General features: G+C 36.3%; 1 protein-coding gene across 3 annotated transcripts in view; it reads left to right on the top strand.

Moving 5' to 3' along the window:
• The window catches only part of HBS1L (HBS1 like translational GTPase), a 66402-nt gene that overhangs the window by 38592 nt on the left and 2593 nt on the right, over window positions 1-25217 (top strand). The window contains exons 5-16 of one of the 3 annotated variants that reach the window (XM_026074228.1): window positions 649-757; window positions 8814-9070; window positions 9539-9704; window positions 11986-12103; window positions 14916-15062; window positions 15778-15852; window positions 16663-16780; window positions 16965-17033; window positions 20290-20415; window positions 22485-22575; window positions 24151-24259; window positions 24866-24966. In XM_026074228.1, the coding sequence (XP_025930013.1) occupies window positions 649-757; window positions 8814-9070; window positions 9539-9704; window positions 11986-12103; window positions 14916-15062; window positions 15778-15852; window positions 16663-16780; window positions 16965-17033; window positions 20290-20415; window positions 22485-22575; window positions 24151-24259; window positions 24866-24966 (1486 nt within the window). The remainder of the gene's footprint in view (window positions 1-648; window positions 758-8813; window positions 9071-9538; window positions 9705-11985; window positions 12104-14915; window positions 15063-15777; window positions 15853-16662; window positions 16781-16964; window positions 17034-20289; window positions 20416-22484; window positions 22576-24150; window positions 24260-24865; window positions 24967-25217) is intronic. The other 2 variants (XM_026074231.1, XM_026074232.1) reach the window with 2 other exon arrangements.

The following is a 25217-nucleotide window of genomic DNA, read 5'->3' as shown; positions in this document are numbered from 1 at the left end:
CACTATTAGGTCTGTTGAATGTAAATTCAAAAAAAAAAAAAAAAACACAAAAAAACCCACAGACAAAAAGGGAATTAAGTTATTCAACTCTGATAATTACTCCTAAATTACCTTTAAATTAGCCAGCTTGGGAATTGCTTGGCTACTTTGACATAATTCAGTATGAGACAACTATTTGTTCCCAGCTTTCAGGGAAACTTGGTAGCCCACACTTAGCTCTGTGCTGCTATTAGCAGTACCTGAGCTAGACATTTTACCATGCAGTAGCCTAGAGGCTCAGTGTTGTTAAGGCAAAAGCAGAACTCTAAATAAGGATTAACCTAATCAGCTAGTGAGCAGCTGCAAAACCTTTCTTCATCTTCCTTAYCTTGCGTAAAATACTACTGGAATTCTGCAGAACTCCTATCAAATAGTAAAGCTCTTAAATGGTGTATCTGTCATCTGAATGGTTGGAGAAACAGATTTTCACAATAAATGTTTGAGATTAACTTGAATAAATATGTAATAAATGCAAGTAAGAAAACTAACTGTGAGGATTCATCATTGTAACAGACTGGTATCATTGGGTTGAAGAGAAGGAATTTAACTTGTTAAACTGTATATTTAGTCTCAACCTTAAGTTCAAACTTACTTTTTGTCTATTACTAGGAAAATCAAGGGATTCCCAGWCAGCCAGAATGGAATCTGAAATTGTGCGAAAAGTTACCAAAATGACAGTGTCTGGAAAGAAACAATCTATGGGATTTGAAGTTCCATGGTAAGCCAAGCCCTCATACATCAAGGTACATCAGCAGCTCTTCTTTCAGACTGATGCACCTGTAGCAAGTTTTCTTCTTCTTTTTTTTTCTATTTTTACAGCAGTTTTAGTGTCACTCTCCAGAACTAACCATCTCAGCTTCTTGTTTGACTCATAATTACTTTCAGAAGATGGTACCTCACGTTTTGAGTTTAACAAATCCTTTCACTATGAATAGTGCAGAGAGATATCAGCTAGTCAGATTGTTTAAACATCCGCTTCATAGAATACTGAACTTTCTTGGGGTTCGTTTATTTTAAATTTAGTTCTCTAAGTGGAATTATGAAATCAATAAATCTTAACTGTAATTGCTTGTTCTTCAAAGGAAGTAATACATTTAAGAATAATTTACGGGGAAAATGATCACTTATGGCTAAATTTTGCCTTCCTCTACAGCTTTTATTAACTTTAACAGGTGGCCAGGGTACAACTGTTGTAGAGAAGAAATTGGTCCTGCTTGTGCTTTGGCTAAAATAGGATGGTTGGGGGAAAATTAGAAATACTACTCAACAGTTCCAAGTTAGGGTATATCTTGTAAGAGCATAAAAAAAGACATGCTGGGTCAGGGTCCACCTTCAACAGTAGCCAACAGTTAGAGAAATATGTAAGGACAGGTCAAGCATGCTGGGAATACATTCTGTGAAATACCATTGCATGTGGCATTCTGTGGCACATGCACCCTCTTGAATTAGGCTGTTTCTATTCATAACAGTTAATTGGTTTTTCTTACTTGTATGTGCTGCTTTGTTTTTGAACCCAGTCTTGTAATAGCCAGCATGTCTGTGTCAAGAAATTCCACGGTTCATCCACAGGAAAAAGATTAGCAAGCATAAGCAGTGCATACTTCCCCTGCTAGTCCCACAATACTTGCAATTCTGATCTGGAAAGCATTTTTAGGAGTAAGAGGGTATCGTGGTCTTTATTTTACTGTGTTTTGTGCATCCTTAATGAAACTGCATGGAAGGCAAGCAGTTGTATGTACTTAGTATTTCAGTACATTTGATAGGTGTGAGGCTGATGTTGCTTCCTTAAACCTGCTAAATGCAATTGCTGAATGAAAGTGATGTCTCTTAGCTACTTAGATGCAATAAACTCCAAATGAAAAGTTCCTCAGCCTTTCAAAATCCGCTTTCTGTGGTATTTGAGAGTTGTGTTATATAAGAGAGAACACAGATCCCTCTCCCCCGTCCCCCCACTAGCGACCCTGGAAGGGACAACAGGACTTGATCACTACATTCCTGAAAATTCATCCCTAGTGTTTCTCTTAAACCTTTTATAAGCTGGAGTTTTTCATGGGGTTCTCTGTGGATTAAAAACATTTGAATAAAAGTTTTTAAAAAGGAGTCTCAAATGAGTGAAAAGGATCTGCAGGCTAGGCCTTCAAAAGTGCAGTGGGGATGGCAGTGATAGCATTTTTTGGCTGTAATAATCACCATTTAAAATGTTTTTTTTTTTTAAAAAAAGAATTTTGCATGCCTGATACTTAGCAACTGCTATATCTTATGTATGTGTGCCCACTCCTTAGTGAAGGAGGMGGTAAGAAGAATACTTCCCTGTCTGTAGGCTATTATAATTCCTGGATAGGCTAGGACGATGACTTAGTCTTTGAGAAAAATGGTTGGTTCTAACATGGTTATCAGCCACTCTACTTCTCGTCAGGGACCCTGAAATACAGTTAGCATTGTGCTTGCTTCCATTTTAGTGACATGTGGTTTTCTGTGACAGAAAAGATTAACTCTTGAGGATCTGCTAGTAATCCCTCTGAGTATAAATCCTTATCGTTGTGAAGGTAGTTAAACTCCCTTAGTGCTATTGCCAAGCCTCTATTGCTCTAGAAATTGGATGAACATAGCAGTCCTTATCCTATACAATTTTCAGTAGGATTAGATAAAATAAGGAAGGATTACAGGGTAGTATGGCGTGACAGCATGATGGTAGCAAATGTCATGTTAGCCACATTGGGGAAGTAGATTTAGGAGGGGTAAGATGAGTGGAAAATAATGGAAGAGGAGTTGTCATAGGAGTTGTCATTAGCTTCAAGCTAGGAAGAAGAGGAATGAAGTGGAGCAGTTTGTAAGAGTGTGAGATTTGGAGCACAGCTGATCAATATGGAAGGAAGTCCAACTGAAACTGGAAAGTTATCTGCTTGTCTAAAGACCTCTGCTTCAAGGAATCTGTATTAGCCTCCTTTGTTCTTTCATCCCCGAAGCCACTGTGAAGGCACTACCAACGCACGAGGCCTTGACTTGAAGAACTGAGGTTTTGCTCTTGCACAGTTCTGAATCTGCATGTTTTGGGGGAAGAGGCCCTTGACAGTGTTTGCGTTGAATTTTTCCTCCCCTGCTTCATGGCAGTGGACTTTGCTCTGCCTGATTGCTTTCCAACCTACAGGTTTCTTTCCATGCTTTGTGTGTGAGGTCTTGCTGATGTGCTAAATGTGGTGTGGTTAGCTGAAACACTAGTGTTCTCTTACAAGCTTAACATGACTTTGTAGCTGTTACATATCCACTTCTGAACTTGAAAATACAGAACATTAACCCCTTTCCCCAACTCCCTGAGTACTAGTAGTTTTTAATTCTGCAGTTATCTCCTGGAATATTGGTGGCATAAGAGTGAGCTGTCAGGGAACAGAATGAATCTGTGTTTAGTAACATCTAAGGCTATTTCTATTAACTTTTTTCAACCTGTGTTTTTATTGGTGTTGTGTAACTGTACTGCAAAGGGCTTATAGACAATAAAGATCTCTTGAGTATGCAGTGTATATCACAGACCAAAAGCACAGCATTATAAATTATTCATAGCAGTTATAATAAATTATTACAGGTGCTTTAGAATCCAAATTTCTTAACTTTTCAGTTTGCTGCTTCCTCACCATCTCAATATTTGTATGGCATTGGTGCAGAGACCGTAAGAAATTTAACAACTGCAAGTGATTACATAGTATGCATGAACTAGCTTTTGTGGGATCTTGAAGATAATTCATGGACTATGTTTTTAAAACAGTGGCCTAGCATTAACCAAAATAACCCTTCTTTGACTAGCTATACAGTCTATATAATTCAGTCTTCTTATGAGGCATGACCCTTCCTAAGTGAATCTTTCTTAAAATGTGAATGGATTATTAGGAGTTGTGAATTGCTGTGAGCACTGATTGCCTTTGATGCCAATGCTAGGTATTCTTAATAGGATAGTCTATGGAAAATGTGGTTTGTTCGACTCTGACAAACTGTTTTTCTGATACTCTAGCAAAACTAATGACCAGGCTTTTTCTTCCTGTTTAGTCATGAAGGAAGCCAGGAAAAGATATTAGCAAAAAAGGGTGATTATTTTAACCAGCCTGACCAATATTGTGTAATTAATAATTTTGAAAGGGGAAATAAATGTAGACATTTCTGTAATGACTGTAAGTACTCCGAAAGAGTCGGTTGTATAAAAATAATTCACTAAGCATGCAGACTATAAGATTGAAAATAATGCTTAAAGCTAAATTATGCAGGGTTAGTCTTCAGCAGATAAACTTTTCAGGTTCTTCTTTGAATGCGTGCTAGTGTGAACTTCAGTGAACACAAGTGTGTGAGGATGAGTGACTTTTAGCATTGCTTTTAACAGCATGTGCTGTATTCCTCTGTGTCCTGGTGCTTCCAGAAAATGGTGATGTAACCATATTATTTTACTGAGTTTACTCTTATCCTTGTCAGCAAGACAGAACATAGGAAATTTCTGATGTGGCAGTTCTAATTTTGACCAAGTCTTGGTCCTTGCCAGACTTTTGTATGTCTTTTCCGATTTGCTAACAAAAAACTATGGTAAGCTTTTTTGTCCTCTAGCACTGAGTAGCTGGTGGTCAAGCTTTCTTGGTACCTGACCTCARTGCACATACGAGGTGCTTCATAGTTCTGTCTTTTCAAAGAAGTCAGAAGTTGATGGATTCAACGGCAGTGCAGCAGCAGCTAGCAGTGACTTGGCAGGCATGCTAGGCACAAATGCTGGCTAATAGAACATGCTCACTGAGACTGCTCTTGGCACCTCCATCAAGTTCTCTTATAAGGAAAAAACAGTTGATTAGGAAGTACAGTAGGAACATACTAGGTTACTAGTGTGCTCTCCTATATGTTCTGTCTTCTGGCAAATTTTTCAATACCATTGAGTAATTTTGAAAAATCTTGGTGGAAAAGACTTACTGAAAAACATTTTCAGTGTCATTCATTTTTCATCAACACTTAAAGATGAAGCTCCATGACATCCTTTTGAACTTCTTTGAGTTGTTACCAAGCTGTTCAATAAATTACTCATCTGTTTGCCATGAGGGTTACATAACCATCAGGGTCTTATTTGCTAGATCTCTCTATACTAGACCTCTCTAGGCATCCTTTTGTGAGACTTGAATTGTACATTTCACCAGCCAGTCTTCCCGTCTAGAAGAGAGGGACTATATAATTGTACTTATCAGGAAACTCACTCTCTTCTTCCCCTAACATGGCTCACCAAAAAGCTGAATCCTCTCATCAGAGAGGATCTATAAGTAGATAATACACTCTATCCATTATTAGGATGTTTCTACTCTGAAACAGCCAGTCTTGCTTGATCATGGCACAGACTGTTTTCAGACTTCCAAAATGTGGTAGTATCTGAAACCTGGAAAACACTAAATGAAGCAATCTTAACTTTTCAAATATTGTACCCTTGAAATAGTGGCAAGGCCTAATGTTATGATAGCTAGACTCATGTTTCAGTCATTATTTCACTAGTGTATCTAGCACTACTTCTTTGCACTGCCCAAAATAGAAAGTACTGGGCAGCCATATTGTATTCACAGTAAAAGCTATTTGTAAGTGAGAGAACGATTATTTATCTGGCAGTAACCTTGATTCTCTAAGTTGCTGTAATCCATGTGGGTTCTGCAACTCAGCATTCATCCTGCTTTATGGAAACCTTACTGAAGTATGCTTTGACTTGCAAGAGAATCTAAGACTAGAAAAAAATCATTACCTAGCTAAACGAATAAAATTTAGAAGTTTACTAATAGTCTGTCTTTCAGGATACTTTTTTGTCTTTTGATAGGCTTCATGTGACAGTCTTTGAGGATTTTGGAAAGCTGTAGAAAACATGAGTTAGGTTTTTGGTTTACATTAATTCCAGTTTCATCTAATGTCTTCTTTTTAAGTATTTTTGATTGTGAAAATTTGGTCTGGGAAATAGCATAGACATTGAAAGGGAGAAAAAACTGGGTTACCAACTTCAAAGGCTATTTTGATATCACTATACGAATACAAATATTATACGAATACTTCTTTCTAGAACTTCAAATGTCAGCATTTCAAGGAAAAACTTTTGATACCAGTGTAAAATATCATATCTGCATTACCGTGTGACTTTTGCATATTAGCARTAGTCATAATACTTCAGTGTGAAAGTGACAGATGTTATACTAACACTGTGAACTGAAATTTATCTGAAAAAAATGACTTGGAAGACCGGAAGAGTCTTAATCTTGATGGAAGATGTCTAATGCAAATAAACTGTGAGCATATATGACTCTTAATACGTGGCTTCAGGCCAAACTGGTCTGGTGTACTTTATAACATTCAGAGGCTTTTAAAAATATTGTTAGAATATGTAGAAAGGTTTGTCACTGCAGTTCTGTGCATATTTGCTTTCTATTACCTTGGTTGTTTTCAGTCAGCTTCCATGAGGTAAAATGCCTCTGAAGAGATATTGTAGAAGATAATTGTTGTACAACTCTAGAATAGGTTTTCAGCTTAAACTTGATGTGCTATTTAAAGAAGTTTTAAAACTAGAGACTTCTGTTCAGCATAATAGAAAGGTACTTAAGTTTTCTGTAAAAGACAGCACAAATAACTAGTTCTTCTGTGGAATGGTTCAGGTGTAATTACATCTACAGCGATGATGAACCATTAATTTTGGAGTTTAGGAAATTAAATGTACCTTCTTTAAAGGAAATTTAGCTTGTCTAGATATATGTTGTATACTGGAGCTTGTCTAAGACTGTATTTGATGATGCAGTAAGGCTGGTTTCCTAGCATCAAATCAAAAATGTCATGGTTTTGTGGCCCAGTGCAGTAATTTTGATATAAACTCATTTGTTCCTTCAAATGGTTTTGAAAGTGTTGATAGGTTAACTTTTTGTGAATAGAGTTTATGCAGAAATGTCTATCAATTATGCAGAAGAACAGGTATCATCTGTTCCCCTGCAGCCAGCATGATTGGCATAAACTAAGTTGTGTGCTTTACTAATTTGAGAGAAATGAGATTTGTATCCGGCCTTGGTGAAAGAGCCAGCCTTGAGTTGTGGAACTGCAGTCTGAAAACAGATGCTCACATTTCTACTTTGGGGTCTTACTGGAAGTCAAGCAAAAGCTTGACTCTGGGTCTTATGAAAAGGGTGGCACAATCAGCAACATATCACACTGCTACAGTACTGGATATTTAGATAGGCTCTGAAATTGAGGAAAAAAGTGAGACCTATAAAATCACCAGTGTTGCTTACTGCTACAGTAATGGGCTAATTTTGCATTTGGTCTGAACATTTCCTAGGTTTAAGTTTTTAGATCATAACTCTTAAATAGGTTGGTTTGTTAGACTAACATGCTTGAGCTATATTGTTTCTTGAGATGTGTAATGAGAAGGGACTAATACAAAGGAAATACTCCTACTAGGACTGAAGCAGATAGAAAATCAGAAGTAATGTTTCATAGTGTTATCAAATGAAAGCAGAGATGTTATGACAGGGGATTCTGAAGTATCAAAATAAATAGTTTTGATTATAAAAGTTGGAGAGGAAAACTGGGAAGTAAACTCTGGTAAGTAAATGAAAAGTGGAGGCAGAAAAATTCACTATGGACAGGAAGAAAACTGTTTCCTTTTGTAGCACTTAAGTCTGAGAGGCTGCTTGAAATGAGTTTCACAGAAAGAAGCCCATAGCACAGTGGTGCTGCAATTGGAAAGGATTTCCGGTTTTCCAAGGAAGAAGCCTCTTCTTATTGGAAAAAGTTTTAAATATTACATTTCGTAGGAATTTTCAAAATACTGTAATGGTAATGGTTTATATATTTAAACGTGCTATAGCATAATGTTGTTGTGCCTTAATAACTACTTCTGTTCCTGTCTTGCTGTGTACATTAATGCCTTACCTTGAAAGTCTGTCAGCCAGCAGGAAAGCTTTTGCTCTTTGGAGTTATTGCTTTTAGTGGTCATCTTTGCCGCAACAGGTGAAAAATCATATCACATTTATTCGCAGAACATTTATGTGAATTAGGAAAATACCCTCATTTACAAATCAGAGAGGAAGAATGTGAGAGAGTGTAAGAGAATAATATTTTTAGGATTATTCAGTATTAAGAGTAGTACAGTAGGTCTGTGGTAGAATGGGGTGGAAGAAGAGAGGATTTGGGAAATCCAAATCTCCTTAGTCGTGGATGCCTTATTATTTTATGCATAAAACAATCTTCTCTGTCCGGATAAACATAACTTGTCTGTTATGGCTCTGTATAAACATTGCACCCTAAATTGCAATGCAGATATGTTTAGTATCTACTTTTTATACTATATTGCTGGTGTTTTCACAATAGAGCATCACCACATTCAGCTGCATTACTTCTAGTGTAAATGAAAGCTGTTTTAGGATTGATATTTCAAAACTGATGTGGGCTTCTTATTTCGGAGAGAACTAGTTCTCAGTAGCTGTCCTTTGTAGCTGTTCTTTCCCTCCCTGTTAAAAAAAGGGTCTGTGGGAAGCTCTTGTTTATCTGAATTTCATGTATTATACAGGATTCTTTCTTATCTTGCTTTCTTACCAGCTCTGAACTTGTCTAAAAAGCAAGATATCTGTGTAGTTTGTGTGCAGTTGCTTATCATTTCCACCTTAATAGGCTTGTTGTTACTTACAAAATACTCTGTCTGGAGCTTACATGATAGTAAAGAGAACACTGTTTTTTCTCCCATATTTGTATAACTTCTGTGACATTTCTATTCCATGTGTTTTCTTTGTTTTCCCTAGTGCTATTGCTGAAGAAAATGGCCATGTTAACACACCTCAGAAAGGACTGTTAGCTGAAGATGCCAGTGTAACTTCTGGGGTACTTGAGGCAGTCTCAAAATCTGCTCTTTCACCCCAAATAGTGCAGGTTTCAGAAGAGCAGAATATGGTGCCTACTCCAGTGAAAAAGTCAAGCAAGACAAAACCACAAATAGATGTGAAAGCGGAGCTGGAGAAGAGACAAGGCGGAAAGCAACTGCTTAATTTGGTGGTAATAGGTAATACTGTTAATTACATACTTACGTTTTAGGCAAGTATAGAGATTAAAAACTGTGTTGATTGAATCTGGAAGTGATACAGAAGCGAAACTCTCTTCTCTTTAGGGAAGAGAGATCTCATACTGTTCTCAAGCACATCTGCTTGACCAATATTCTTTGGAAGGAGTCACATTCAGACTTCATTGACTAGAATATGAGGTTGACCGGGTGCTTAGTCTTGAAAGTATAACAAAATGCGCTTTGAGTTGGTTTCATTCTTGCAATTTTTTTTTTTAGTATGAATTTGGAGGTGCATGTGACTGTCACACAAATTACCTGTCTCTCTGCTTCTCTACCTTATATAATTATAAAATTCTGTGGATTGAATAAGCATTATTAATGAATGTGATTTTCAGTATATTTCAGGTTGCACTCTGTCTAAAATTTGTAAATTAGTAAGGTTAATATAATGCTTGTTTTCCTCCTTAGGACATGTTGATGCAGGTAAAAGTACTTTAATGGGTCATCTGCTCTACCTTTTGGGAAATGTGAACAAAAGAACTATGCACAAGTATGAGCAGGAATCTAAGAAGGCTGGCAAAGCTTCGTTTGCCTATGCATGGGTCTTGGATGAAACTGGGGAGGAGAGAGAAAGGTAGAAATATTACCTTTTAATGGAAATTATTTTTTGAAAGAAAAGCATTTGTTAGTAAATATAATTCTACTAATCATGCTTTGGTAGAAGTATGCTAAATGTTCAATGATATTTACTCAATACTTATTAGCAAATATTTTAATAGTAATGTATATAAGCATACATTATCCAAAAATATAATATCCTGATTTGGTTATAAGAATTTGATTGAGAAGTTGAGTATTTCTCCAAATATTTCTGTGTTGTAGACTGCAGTGTAGGGCTGCAGAATAGAATGTTTCTAGTACCCATGTTAGTACATTTAAAGCTGTCTTACTGTTTCGTTGCTGCCAAGTTTTTTTCTGGTGGGTTATCTCTCTATAAAAAAGGTCTAGGTTACATCCTTTGTACGAGGGGTGTCAGGATTGTAAGCCAAGCACTGTGAAATTTTGGTTTGCCTCATGTGACTTACATTGCATTAAATATCAAATCTATTCCTAATAAATTAACTATATTGGTAGTTTTTGATCGCTGCCTGCAATTTATTAATTTGAAATAACAAATTTAAAATTAACTTGTATCATATTGAAGAAGTATATAAAGGGGATGCAGTCAAGCTCATTTAAAAAAAAATGCTCTAGGGCTTTTAAGAAAATCATATATAGTTACAGACATGATATTATTTGTTCACAACGTAATAAACACATTTTCTTCTGTCTTACCATAGTGTTTCTAATTCTTTGCCCTGTGGTTTTAAATACGCACAAGATAAAGTTTATTTATCTAATATAATAGGTATTTTTTACAATTGCTCATCACCCATGGTTTCACAGCATATAAGCTCTCTGATTGCAAAGATAACCTTGACAATGCCAAGTGATGCTGATGAACATGGAGTAAGGCAGTGTCTATAGAGAGTGTAACTTTTTATTGCTGTTTTTAAAGGCAGATGCACTTTTGCACGGTCCATGTGTATAAGAAAACTTGTGCATGTGCCACTACTTTCATTTACACCGTGAACATACAAACCTGTGTTTGGGGGGCGAGGGGAAGGACAATCCAGAAGCAAGTAAACAAAATTTAGGAGTGGCCTTACAACAGGTAAGGCTTATAGTATTGCAGTAGTAGTGTTGTTGTAACCATGTAGTCTAAGGATGTTAAAGAGGAAAAGCTGGTGTGGAGAGGTAACTATTTTTATTGTACCAGTAGATGTAGCTTGGTATAAAATTGAGAAGAGTTGAAGTTCAGTTCTTTTCACAGGTCTGTAATAGAATAATTAAACACCAAATTAAGTACRTGTTATTTTATTAGCACAAGCTACTTATGATAGGATGTAATTAACATGTGAAACCAGAGACAGACAAGTATTTTTTGCTTGTGAAAAATAAAATTTAATTGAAGGTAAGCTTTGTGAAAAATTTTAATAAGCATAAAATTGTTATCACTTAGGGAATTTTTAGTTAAGCATTTAGGTACCACATCTCTTTTCTGAAGATAATTTGTAATTTATTAAGGAAAAAGCATTCTGAATTGCTGTTTTTGCTTATTTTTATTTTCTCCTTTTTGGAGTTTTGTATTTTTAAATCAAAGTTTTATGGAGCGATCTCTAAATGTTTCTTGTCATTGAAAGTGGAATATTTTAAGTATCTGTGGTAAAATGAGTAGTTTTGCAACTTAAGTGCCTGTTTCTCTTCATTGGCTGTAAAGGGAGATGCAGGTGACTAGCTCAGATACAGACGTGTATGACAGATGTCTGCATTTGATCAGGTGAATCCATCCTTTGTGCCATTCAGAAAACAGGGTTGTTAGTGAGATGTGGAACTGAGTCAGAGTTGTGATCCCTTCTTGAAAATAAGTAGTTCTGAACGTGGCTCTTTGCATATATTATAACCTTATTCCTGTAGTCCCTACCTTCTGTTTTTATTTATTCTTGGCTATGCTTCTGCTATTGTATGGTGCCTGTTTCTGAAGAGCAAAGTATTAAAAGTAAAATTAATAATGATTCAAATACTCAGTAAAGTTTTCTCTTCATATTTTCACTGTGCTTGTGGGTCATGGTCTATTGGCGTGGAGTTAGTATTGTTAATTCTAGGTATTTGTTTCCTTCCTAATTAGAATTACCCAGAGATAACTCTAGAAGTCTGCTTTTCATGCAAGTAGGTTTCTTTCAATTTCTTGGTGCAGGCTAAATGAGATTAAAGCTATAATGCATATAATTTCATGACTGCGTTACCTTTCTTTGTATTTCTGTGAAGCTTTCAAAACAGTTGTAATAGTGTGTTACATGTGTGCTTCATTTAAGGGGAGTAACAATGGATGTGGGTATGACGAAATTTGAGACAAAGACTAAAGTAATTACATTGATGGATGCTCCGGGCCATAAAGACTTCATTCCAAATATGATCACAGGAGCCGCACAGGTAGATACATTCTAAAACTCTTCTTACAATAGCTTTATTATGTATAACATAAAAAAAAGTTTTCTTCTTCCTTTTAAATCTAAGATGAAATAGTATCGTTGATGGCACTAACATAGCTTTGAAGTTTTCATGAGTTTTTCTAAACTTAAAAATGTGTTAAACTTTTTAAAGGCAGTCACTTCTCTTTTTTTGATAAGTTAGCTCTTTGGAGGAGAGTTTCACACTTACTAGGGAAGTAATTTGAATACTAAGTTACAGTTAAATAAATCAAAGTGTCGAGTTCTTAAAGTTATTCAAATGTGGCAGTTCTACTCAACAAGAAGTTCTGTGAAAATTTTTTTTAGGTAAAGATTTTAAGTGGCTTTCAGCTTAAACAAAAAAAGGTTGGCCTAGGTCAAACACAAGACTTTTTCCAATTTAAGCAAGTATTTTTGTATGGGATGACTAAATGTCATGTAGATGCAGCTTATACAGAGTGCATATATATTCTTCAATAGGACATTTGCAGTGTCTACATGCCGCTATTGCTTTGAGAACTGTGGGTAAAGTCTAAAGTGTTGGGCACTACCTATTGAATTTAGTATGGCATTTACCATTCTCATATAGGTCAGTTATTTAATTTATGTAAATAATAAATCAAATGGAGCGAGTAATCCATCTGGTTACATGGAATAAAATGAGCATTTTTTTTCCCATTTAAAAAGGCACCCTTTTTTAAAATAGTGGAATTTGGTTCTCAGAAGTAGAAAAGTTGGTGTAATGAAAGTTMCCCCCCCACACACACCCTCCCCAAGGCAAGCTACTGTTTAGAGGTGTGTTTTGTGTGTGCTATCATCACAGTCTCAAATGAGAGTTTTATCTTAAGATCTCAGTATGCCTTGCAAAAGTGGATAAGTATTGTTATCAGTTTTACAGATAGAGAAATTATGCCATAGGAAGACCAATTTTGCAAAACTGTACTCTAGGTCTGTAGCAGGCCCTGCGTAAGAATTCATATCTCGTGGCTCAGTGGTTAGGCCACAGGATAGTCAGAGGTTCTCAAATTGTGGTGTAGGGCTTCTATAATCATCTACACTGTGAAGCACATGTTACAGGAAGCTCATGATTTTTTAATTAGAAGTGGATTTGTAGTTTCAGAACACTGGAAAATGTTGACTCAGACACACTGTTTTCATTACATTTTTAATTCAAACTGGTTTATCTTTTGAAATAAGTAATACAGAGAACATGTGTAAGAAAAGATACCAGCAGTTGTATCAGTTCAACAGAAGATGAGGCTGGCCAAATAAGACTTGACATATCTCTGTGTTCCCTCAATTCTCAGGATTGTGAGGGGCCAGTCTATTCTGGCATCTGTGAAGGAAATAAGTGGAGCTATACAAGTCCTCTGATGCCTGTTAGGGTAGCCTGTGCACTCTGAGGAAATGGGTGGAAGAAAGCAAATGTGAAAATGACCCTGATGCCTTTGTATTGCTGGGAATTCCACCACTGCAAGGTGAATCCCCAACTGCTGTTATACAAAATGCAAATCAGCCTTATCAGGGTCAGGATCTGGCCTTTGGTACGCAGCATTAATAAATGGCTAATTCATTTTAGTCCCTAGGTATGGTTTTTACAATTTAGAAAATGCAGATTCCCCCCCCCCTTTTTTTTGAGGGAGGGGTTTACCATAGTGCACATTTGAGATTAAGAGTTGTGGGGAAATTCATCCCTCATCCTGTTGCTGTTCTCACACTTGCCCAGTCTCTCTGTTTGAGGTGAGGGGAATTAAGAACTAGGACAACATGCTCCCTCTAGTTTCCTCTCCTGGTATCCAGAAGCATGTGTATATAAAGAAAGGGAGAAAGCACTACTTTTCTCCTCTCTTTCAGTTATGTCCACCTCATCTGTCCTGTGAAATTGACTGTCTTGAATCTTTCTTTTGACACCAATGCTTTTCTTGTTCATATTTGTTGCCATTGTTTGGTAGGTGATGATGGTATAACTAGCTGTTACGTGCTGAAATAGGTAGAAATAGTAAAATAGTAGAAATATTAGCAGCATTTAAGGCTGTCTGTGCAATCTGTTTTTTCCTATGCTTACATGCCAGCTTTTGTTCGGTGCTATAGACAGCATGATACCTATTTGCTGTTAATATCCTGGCAGAGATTTATCTAGCCTATTACATATTTTATCTAGGATAAGTCTTTCCACTTTCCTTCTGGTGTTCTTGAGAGCTTTGGGGTGTGAACCACAGTTACCACCTCATGAGTTTGGCATGTTCCAGCATGTTGAGTAGACTGTGAAATGTCCACATCCAATATGGAGTGGACTGATTGTCCCAGCTCTACAGTGAGGTGGTTTATCTGTTATTTTTGCTGCTTCTCGGTATGAATGTGTCCAGACTCAGGCTTCTAGGCACAGTCCTGGGCATACCCAGCAGGGAGAACAGAACATTTTTCTCATATCCGTTCTTAAGCTTGTGGAGCATGGGCCACTTGTGTTAACTTGAAATCTGTGGTGGACATCCATGGTGGGTAGTTTGAAGAAGACAGGTTTTCCAAACCAAGATTTGGCTACTATTTAACATAAAATTGTGGTTTGTGGCATGAGATGATGTAGTGCCATAATATCTCACTGAATTGAGCGTGAAACAGGGAGATAGAAATAAGCAGTTTCAATTGCATTTGAAGTATATCAGTATTCCTTTTGTGTAAAGTATATTTTGTGTAAAATGTTGCTGATTGACATATTTACCTGGATTATTTCCACCTCTTAACCAGTTTTAATTTTTTTTCTTTTTTTTCTTTCTTTCTTTTTTTTTTTTTTCAAGGCTGATGTGGCGGTTTTGGTTGTGGATGCTAGCAGAGGAGAGTTTGAAGCAGGGTTTGAGACTGGCGGACAAACTCGAGAACATGGATTATTAGTGCGTTCTCTTGGAGTGACACAGCTAGCTGTTGCAGTCAATAAAATGGACCAGGTACATGCTTAGTTTTTCTGTTTAATGGAAAGGCTTCCTTCTGGGATTGTGGTCCCTTAAGTTTAAGGGTCAGTACTTGTAAAGCTGGGGGGGGGGAGTTTGTTCCTTCCTTTCTTTGAGTCTCAGCTCTTGCAGTCCCTGTGTTTAGACTTTACAATATTTTTCTTTCTGTTTGTCAGTGTATTTTCAAAGCACACAGAAGGGCAGTTTGGATGCTAAAATGAGCAGGGGGATTCCCTCCTGTGTATGTGAAAGTCTCCCTCTAGATTTCAGATAAGCAACTGTGTGACATCTGAAAGGGTGGTCATCCAGATCAAGGCACCAAGAGCTTTCTTCAGGCATTTAAATGGTGTTAAATACTACTGTTTGCATTTTAGATTATTGCTGTGTCACGTATGATCTTGCTGAATCTGATTTTGTGTGAATTAAAAAAAAAACCCCAAACAAGGTGCTATTTATTGACAAATCAACTAATGGACTTTGAAATTAACGGTTGTGTTGGTTGCTATCACTAAATGTTAATAGGTATGGTCTCACTCCATTCAACTGTTGATCCACCTGGAAGAATCTCATTTATAACATCCTTAGATGCTGTGGGTAAAGAACACCTACTGATTTGATGACATGCAGTTATATGTTCAAGTCTCAAGCTTAACGTAAAACTGCATTTTTAACAATCTAGAATTTTATTCTCATAATCTGTGTTCTATTTTAGGTCAATTGGCAACAGGAAAGATTTCAGGAAATTATCAGTAAGCTTGGCCAGTTTCTTAAACAAGCTGGTTTTAAGGTAATGTAAATTTCTGAGGTCTTTGTAGCTTTGTTCAGGCTCTGGGGTGAGGATAGAACCAGGTTTTTGTATTGTTTCAGCCAGGTTATTATTTTGTGTCACTTTCCTGCTGGTACTATGTGCATGTAGTATAGCAGATTACCTTCTTCTTGGTAGCGTGTTTATTGAGCCTTGGATAAGGTTAGTCTGTTCTTGATACTCCTAGTAATGTTTCCTCCTCTTTGTTTAGGTCTGTTGAATCTTTTGGGTACTCACCTGTTTTGTAGTCCATTGGGACTGTTTTCTACAAAGCAGAACAGACCATCTTAATGTTCAGAATTATGTGAATTACAGTAGATGGTTTTATTTCAGAGCATGTTTCATTGTGAATTATGAGCTAGTAAGAACATTCTTTATTTGTCATTCTTGATTATTATTATCATGTTTCCTTGGTTCAGACTACTATCTATTTGGACAGGTTGTGATCTTCCTGAAATTATTATGCTTGAACCAGCAATTCAAACTGGAATATACCTGTCAAATATGGAGTTGGAGTTTCTTACTCAAATTCAGCTTCTAGTTAATAACGTTACAATCATCATTTTTAGATATATCTGACTCCTTGCTTTGGTAAAGAGCACTAGGACCAGCAAAGAGATGAACAGAATGGAAATGTATCAGCCAAAGAATTCACTTTTTCCATAAGGGGGAATACAAGTGTGCTAACTGTTCTTGCATAACTTGGAAGCATAATACTGAAAAATGCATCCCTTGCTTCTCTTAAGATGTTGTTATAATGTATGTTTAACTTCTGTTTGTTTTCTTATTTAGGAGTCTGATGTGGCTTATATCCCAACAAGTGGTCTTGGTGGAGAAAATCTAGTCACAAGGGGTCAGTCAGATGAACTCGCAAAGTGGTATAAAGGAAAATGTTTGTTAGAGCAAATTGGTGAGTGCAGTTTTTCTAATTTAAAAACTAATATGATATTGTAGTTGTGTGTGTCAAAACTTTGGGGGGAGAAGTGGGACAAAGACTTTGGAATGCTGTATAGTTGATTTGCCCTTAAATGAGAAATTGTCAAGATGGTCATTGAATATAGAAATTCTAAAAGGTGTTATCAATTTATTCGCAGATTCTTTCAAGCCCCCACAAAGATCAGTGGATAAACCATTTAGGCTGTGTGTCGCTGATGTTTTTAAAGGTTGGTTGTTTTTATAGTATTTTTACCATCATTTCACTGATATTTAACGCATGAATGCACAGGTGTTTATTGAAAAATGATGTAAAAGTATGATTTTTAAAACAGGAGCTTTATGTGTGTCAGGATACTTGAACAGGAATGGTAAGCTTTCAAACACTGTTATTGGTGAGATTTTAGATAGTACCACTGAAGAAGCACACTGAAAAAGAAATTGAGGAAGAAGAAAATCTAGATGGCTTGCTAATTGACTGTGTAACGAGTTGGTGGTTCTGTGGGACAGAATTTGGGACTTCCTTTTTTCAAAATTGGTTCTTGTTCCTTAGATAAATGTTTCTCAAACTTTTTGCAAGTGTGTCTTTGGGATCTTTTACATTCCACTTCTAGATTTAGACAGAGTTTGACTTTGTCCTTTTATGTTCATTCTTGTAGCCATTAGTGATGATAAATTCCTCCATTTTCATATTACAGCTTTTTGGGGGGATGAAGAAATGGTGGTGTTGTTGAGGCTGTTACAACCAGCTGAGGATGTAATTAAAGGTGGCAAGCTGTTCCCTAGCACTGATTTTGTAAATAGCAGCAGCCAGTAACTATAATCAGTCTTTATTCCCATTGTCTGGAGGAAATAGACTGCTTTGAGCAATTAAGGTTTTTGTGGTAAATTTGATTTTTTTTTTTTTTTCCAGCTAAATGCATTTACATTTATGTTTAATTTAGAAAAAATAATAAAAATAAGGTTTGTAGCACTCTTACCTTGCTTTAAACTTTCTGTAACTCCCTCAAGAAACATTGCAAACTAAATGAGAGCATGATTTGAAATGTTGTGCATATTTGTAATTAAATACTTGATACTTGAAATTAACTATTTTAATAGAAATTTTACTGTATTTATTGGGTGTTTACAGCAGAAATACCAACAAGCCAGATCAAAATATTGATCATAATAGGAAAAAAGGAGTTCTGTGCAGTTTTGATATGGGTCTTTCAGAAAGAGATTAAATGTTATGTGTGCCCTAGGATAGCTTACTTAAGGTACTGAAGCTATAATGGTAAATATTGAAGCCTTATGTGAGAACTTTCCCCAGTGTGTTACCACTAATTCCTTCATTAAGGCTGTCACTGTATTTTCTTTTTCAGCCCTGTGATCTGTGGGAAACTGCCTTGAGAGTATTGATTAAGATCTTTCAAAATAATATTACAACATTTTTGTTGCAATAATCATTTTTGTGTTGAGTTTAGTTTCACAAAATGAGCAATTTTGACTAAACCTGCTCTGGGGAAAAGGTCTGATAAGCCAAAGTAAGCAAACAAATAATGGCTTTGGAAAGGAACTCAATTTACAAATATAAGGTTTATCACTTTAAATGTCTTTTAGGTGTTTTTCAGTTTTGTATTCCCCCTCTTCGTCCCCCTATCTTGTAATTTCAAAACCTAACCAACTTGAGTGCCACCAGAGGAAGTAGCTAGAGATACTGCTACATGAAGCAACAGTTGCTCTCAGCCCTATACCAACCTGTGCTCATACACAGGAGGAGCTGTCCATAGAAGTATATAAAAAGTGAGAGTGCTGAGCTTGCTCTTATGTAGTTTGGAAAACCCCGTCCTTTAATATCTTACATGTGATTCATCTACCTCAGCCTCATTTTAGTTGCTGTCCCCCTTAGTCCTCCTAATATTCTTTCCAGTCCAGTCTCCTGACCCAAGACGTCCCTCTGAATTCATGCACCTTCACCTCTGCATCAGTCCCCACTCTACAATATAATGCAGTCAAGGGTATGACTTGACTTGACTTTAGAACAGCCTTGTCCAGCAGCCAAAAACCATGGACAAAAACCATGTTCTGGCAGAACCTAAGTATCAAGATGGATATAAAATCAGGCCCTTTTTTATGGCCTGGTTCTGTCTGCCCCTATACATTTGTGCTTGCAGTGATTTGCTGTGGGAGCTGAAGGAGCTTTGCACTTTGCAGGAAGCAGTCAGCACGTGACAAAGTGAAGTCCTAGACAACGTACTGCTTTACCAAGCCAGAACTGATGGTGTTAAGGGAAGGAGAAYTGGTTCTTGATTCCTTCTGGGTGAGAGCAGGGCATGGTTGGGAGCCTGGAACCAGTTAATGACTCTGGTTGTCTGCAAATGCTTGCAGAGCCAGCTTCAGGTTCTTTTGTGTACAATATTCAGGTGGTATTTGTACCATGATTTGCAGATTTTTTTCTAGCATGTCTCTGTTTCTCCAGTTTTCTATTCTTTTGACGTCCTGTGTCATCTGTTAATTGATTGTGTTCATCTCATTTGCTGGAATGAATAGAGGAAAATTAGCTTATAGGCATACTGGCAATACTTTTTCAGCTAGATAGATAGAAGCATTCATCAATAATTGTAATGAATGCAAAAGAAGGAATTGGTAGTACATGGCTCAAGATTAATGTGACACACAAAATACTAAGTTGCGTGCTTATCACTGAGTTCTAATATTCAGCAAAAGGTCTATTTGCTGTTTGGAATGTCAATGAAAATCTTTGTAAAATCACTTCAGGGGATTCTGTATAAACATACCTGCAGACGAGGACTGAGGAGATGACGCATTTCTTTAGCTGTGTACGTATAAATGTGTGTGTGTAGCACTAGAAGTACAGAGTGGGTCTATATTGCACACTTTTTAAAAATAACCAATTTATCATTAAAATAATGAATAGGGTATTAGTTAAGTGTATGGACTTTCAAGAAGAAAAATATATGCAAATCTTTTACTCGGAAATACCAAGTCATCCCTTTTTACAATAACTTCTCATATTAGATAGGACAGATTCAATCTTTGACTTTCTAGGAGTAAAAGAAGTTTGCAGATGGAGCTTCCAGGATTCTGAGTCAGTTAAACAGTAAAGAGCGTAGGAATTTGGGTCTGTCTCTGTGAGAATTTTTATAAGATGTTAGTGGAATATTTTTGTCTCTAGTTCTAATGAGAAAGTGCTGAATTAAGTAAAATTGCTAGAAAATAAGAAGCTTTAKCTAATACTGAAAAACTAAAACATACTACTTCATGAACCTACATTTGTTTAAAGAAGGATATTAGTTCTGAAAAATATAAGATCTAGAGGTTTTGAATTTAATGTTTCATTTTCATTATGAGGCACAGCTGGCTAACTTGCAAGTGCCGAATTCTCTACTGGAGGAAAAGCTTCATTATATTTAAAACTGTCTATACATTGCTGAAGGACTAACCCATGATGGGAAATCAACCTTCCTATTAAGTTATTTGAAGTTATTACTGTTGTTATTACAGACCAAGGATCAGGATTTTGTGTGACTGGTAAAATAGAAGCAGGCTATGTTCAGGTTGGAGAACGACTTCTGGCAATGCCTCCCAATGAAACTTGCACTGCAAAAGGTACAGTCTTTAGAAGCTTGTTTACTTTCAGGTCGATACTGGGCTAGAAACAGTTACTGAAATGGTAACAGATTGTCAAACTGATACTAACTGTCAAACATAAAATGTGAAAGCATAAAACGAATTTCTTTAGATGTGACTGTCTGTATAAATGTCTGTGAAGAGTATGTGAATGTTGCATGCTTTTTACCTTTTTTACGGCATCAGATACTCCTAATGTTATAGCCTCATGCCTTTTTACATTGTTTCGTGAAGAATCCATAAAAACATCTAAGCTCCACAGTTCACGGCTATAAAACTATGCAATACAGGAATCATTAATATTCAGCTTTGCTGTGGAGTGTTACTGCTGTTAAAGTGTGAGGATGTTGAACAACATTTAGAAATTAATCTTACAAACGAGATGCAAAAAACTTGAATTAAGTTTGTGCTGTTGTTCATAATATTTGACATTGAACCTTTCATAATATACAAACTTTTAGGATGTAATAGTGTTGAGCAGCTACAAAGGAGTAGAAAATTGGATTTAAAATACTATCAATACATTTGATTTATGGAAAGAGGAATAGTTAAGTCAAGATATTAAATTTTTAACTGTTTCATAATTAAGCATGCTGTCTTTGTACTGCAGAGTTTTTGTTTCATATGCAAAATCAAAGGTAAAATTATGATTTTGCTACAACATTGACCAATGAATTAACAATTAAGCCCTCAAAATAAATGAATGGGCTTGTGCATCTAGCTTTTTAGCCTGGATTCAGCAATTTGCTGATGCAGCTGTCTTGCTCCGTTTTGAAAACCAGCTTATTCAGTGCTAATTTGGGAAGCTCTTTGGTATGCTGGATTATACCTTTCTAAACATTGCTCACAATGCAAAGGAATGTTACAATAACTAGAGTGTGGGTATCGGACTGCTGTAGTCACACCCCTCAGTCAGCTGTGGGAGTGGGGGAAGTGGCATGGAAAAAGATATATTTTGTCTGAGAATCCCCTGATGATACATTTCTGTGATTTTTCTTACATGTACTGCATCTCATATGGCTGAATTGTAGATAAAGGTTGGGAGTTAGTTCGTTAAGCATGTACTTTTAGTAGTGTAAAGAAGAGGTAATTTAGGTAATGTAAAGAAGTAAAGAAGAGGTAATTTAGTTTATCATACAATGTTAACTAAAGGTAGTGTGCACGTTAGGATTCCAGTTTTTCATTTCAAGAGGCTGAACTTCATTTATCATTATGTGAGAATGACACATATATGTGAAGTAATTATCAACACTGTTTTAAAAAACAGTGCTTAACATGGTTACATTTGAATGATGTTTTCTGGCATATCTTGACAGGTGGTTTTGGGAACAGATTTGCAAATCAATAAATACAATCTGCAATGAAATAGCATTAGATCCTATAAATGTGTGCAGTATTTATAAAATGTGATTTTTTTTTTTGCTGAGAAATGTCTTTCTTGGGATCTACCAGAAACTTAAGAATGTTAAATCAGGAGTGGTTAGTTTTATCTTCACCCACCAGCCAGATTATCTTTAAAGCATTTGGAATGCATTTAAAAATCAGAATAAAATTACTTTTAAAGATGCTTTCTCATAGATGCAATGTCGTTGTGAACGAAAGGCGTCTGTTACACTTTTTTATGAAAGAGTCAACAAACCCACTTAAGGTAAATGAAAGTTGACGCAGTACTATTAAAGTATATGAAAGATGCGGTCTAGGGTGTGCATGTGCATCAAAGGATGGGTGGGGCAGACAGAGATATTAGTATGATGGTATTTTCGGGACTGCGTCATCCGCACTGTGAGGCAAGCGCCAAGTCCCCTCTTCTGGCTTAAATAAAGCCATGTTATTGTGCAGGGTGGGGTGAGAGAATAGTGAGTCCTCACCAAGGAAAAAAAAAATGCTTCCTCAGTGTTCTCAGTTAAAAAGCTTTTACTCTTAACCAATTCATACTGAAAATCGATGAGTAATGGTTGATGAAGCACAAATGGCCCAAACAGAGCTGTTTGTTTGTAGCTCAGAACCTAGGTACTTCACTGTGAGGTTCTGTTCTTACTCATTTCCAGGAATTACACTGCATGATGAACCAGTTGATTGGGCTGCAGCAGGAGATCACGTTAGTCTCACTTTGACCGGCATGGATATCATCAAAATCAAGTGAGCAAAACTGAGTTTCAGTCTAAGTAACGGTTTGTTTTTAATGAAAAGCTTTATAACTATTACACTTCACAATCAGCGGTTTACTTGAAGAATGATTTGGCTACCAGGATATTTAAAACCAAAGTGATGCATATCACCTGGCTTGCATGTACAAACGTTGGAAACATCTGCTCTATGTACAACGGCAACTTCAGAAGAATACTGTTAGTGTTCTTACTTGGCCCTAGTGCTGACATTGGTAATCTTCAAAAACCTTTTCCTTAAGACTTCTCCTCACATATCTTAACTGCTTAATTAGGTAGATCTTGCTAAATGAAACAAAAGATTTTTGAAGAGCTTATCAAATCATAAATCATTCTAACAAAACTTATCAAAGCAACTGCTATTGCATACCAGTATTTAAAACTGGACAAATTAATTGATGGGAAGCTGTTTATTTAACACACTTAGCTTCTTTTTGTTTTGGTCAATGTTTTGCTGGCCCTTTTTTAATGTATTCAGTAAGACATTTAGCAAATAGCTTTTAGTGTATATTTTAGTGTATGGGTTTCATGCTAAGCATAGCCTCAAGCCTTTAGGGGTACGTATTTGCTGTCTGTCAATTGTTGTTCAGACTAGATAGCTGGATCCATAAGTTCTATAGCTTTTCTACATTTTAGTTGGACTTCAAACATCAAGCTTTCAAGCTACTGTTTGAAAAACTCCTTGCTTTGGTTCTGCAAAGTTATGCTCTCTTTTTAGGGAAAAAGTATAGGATTTTTGTCTGTTTCCTCTTCATAATGGTGTGTGTTTCTCTGTGGTAAATGAGGAAAAGAAACACTGTTCTACTTGTTGAATGGAGGCTCGGATCAATTTTTAACTTTTGATGTCATTTGTCTTCTGGGGGTACATTAGATTTGTCAACAAGAAGTACTAAGTTTTAAGTCCTCTTTGAAATTCCATTTCATCTGACTTACAGGTTTGTGCTGTTCATTCTCTTTGGTCATGTTTTTCTGTGTGGAATTAATTTTCCTTTTGTTTTAGATAGTGAAAATTAGCTGCTCTCAAAAAGCTGTGTCTAGTCTACCTTGTTGACTTATAACAGGCAGTAGCTTGCTTGTGACCTGATTTATTAGATTTTTGGAAATGAGTGCTGATGAGAGAGCTTAAGTTTTGACAGTCCTGATTCTGATCATCTTCTATTCACCAAACAGTTGAATTGTGGGTAGTAGCACTGCAGTTTTGGGCAACCCACAGCATTTTTTGCTGTTGATCTGGAACAGTTAATCTCTAATGAAAGTCTAATTCTTCAAAGCACCTAAGTACAGGAAACAATGACATTTTTAGAAACTGGTTAGCAATGGATATAATTGTTCATTGAACTAGACAAACCTCTTCATGGATACCCACAAAATACCATAGACATTATCTAGGAATTAATTTGGCTATGGGTTTTAATGAGGTATTCTGATTTTTTTTTAAATTATATTGAAGTGTTGTTGTCGCTCTTAAATATTTATCTTTTTTCAGTGCAGTGATTAACAGTTTTATGTCATGATGTGCATCAATTTCTTTTGTTCTCCCCTCTTGTAGTGTTGGCTGTGTATTTTGTGATCCCAAGGAACCCATTAAAGTTTGTACTCATTTCAGAGCTCGGATTCTCATCTTTAATATTGAGGTTCCAATCACTAAAGGATTTCCTGTGAGTGTCTTTGAAAGTTCTTATTTTCATTATAGGTGACTCTTCCCCTCCCCACCCCCCCAACCTTTTTAAAGATGTATTTGGCATCAAAAAATTTTTTTCCCCCCTCTGGTTGAAATACCTAATTCCTCTGTAATTTGAAGAGGATGTGAGGTGCTATTCTGGCTGCTCATGCATACTTGTACTGACTTTTGATATGTAGTTAAGCAGTTTCAAAGAACATGATGTTCCATCACAGACTCAGGCTAGGCTATTCATTGATAAGGCACTCAATGTATAAGATTATGGTGATGCACTTGATTGCAAGATACCTGAAAAATTCATTCATGCTACAGAACTGTACTGACATGGCACAAACAAAACACTTAAAAATGAAAAATGTATTTATAATTAAAAACACATGACCTTTTTGTCATATCTGCAGAGATAAAGAAATTAGGTAATAGGAAAGGTTATTGAATGTGAGGTGCAGACTCCAGTGAGAAGTTTTATGAACATTTGTTTACAAAATCAGTCTGAAAAGAACTTAATGTTTTCAAGTATTGACAACTAGGATTTCTGTTTATTTTAGAAAGTTTAATAACTGAAAAAATAAAACTATTTTAGGTGCTTTTACACTATCAAACCGTAAGTGAACCTGCTACTATTAGAAGATTATTGAGCGTCCTGCACAAAAGCACTGGTGAAGTGACAAAGAAAAAACCTAAGTAAGTGTGTTGAATAGTTAATAATTACATGAGGAATGGGCAGCTGAGTTTTGGTTAATATGTGGCAAATCCAGTAGCTTCTATTATGAAGCAATAATGTGTTTATAAGGACATAAAAATATACTTTCATTTTTGTATTGGTTTCACATTTAGATTTCAGAGTGCTTTATAAAGTGGAAGTTCTTAATCCCACTTACTAGTTATTGATCCCCCAAGAAGTAAAATGACTTGCCTAAGGTCACTTGCAGAGT

The sequence above is a fragment of the Apteryx rowi genome, unplaced genomic scaffold, assembly GCF_003343035.1.
Source record: "Apteryx rowi isolate R43461 unplaced genomic scaffold, aptRow1 scaffold_381, whole genome shotgun sequence".
NCBI lineage: Eukaryota > Metazoa > Chordata > Aves > Apterygiformes > Apterygidae > Apteryx > Apteryx rowi.
This window is presented reverse-complemented; position numbering and strand designations above follow the sequence as displayed.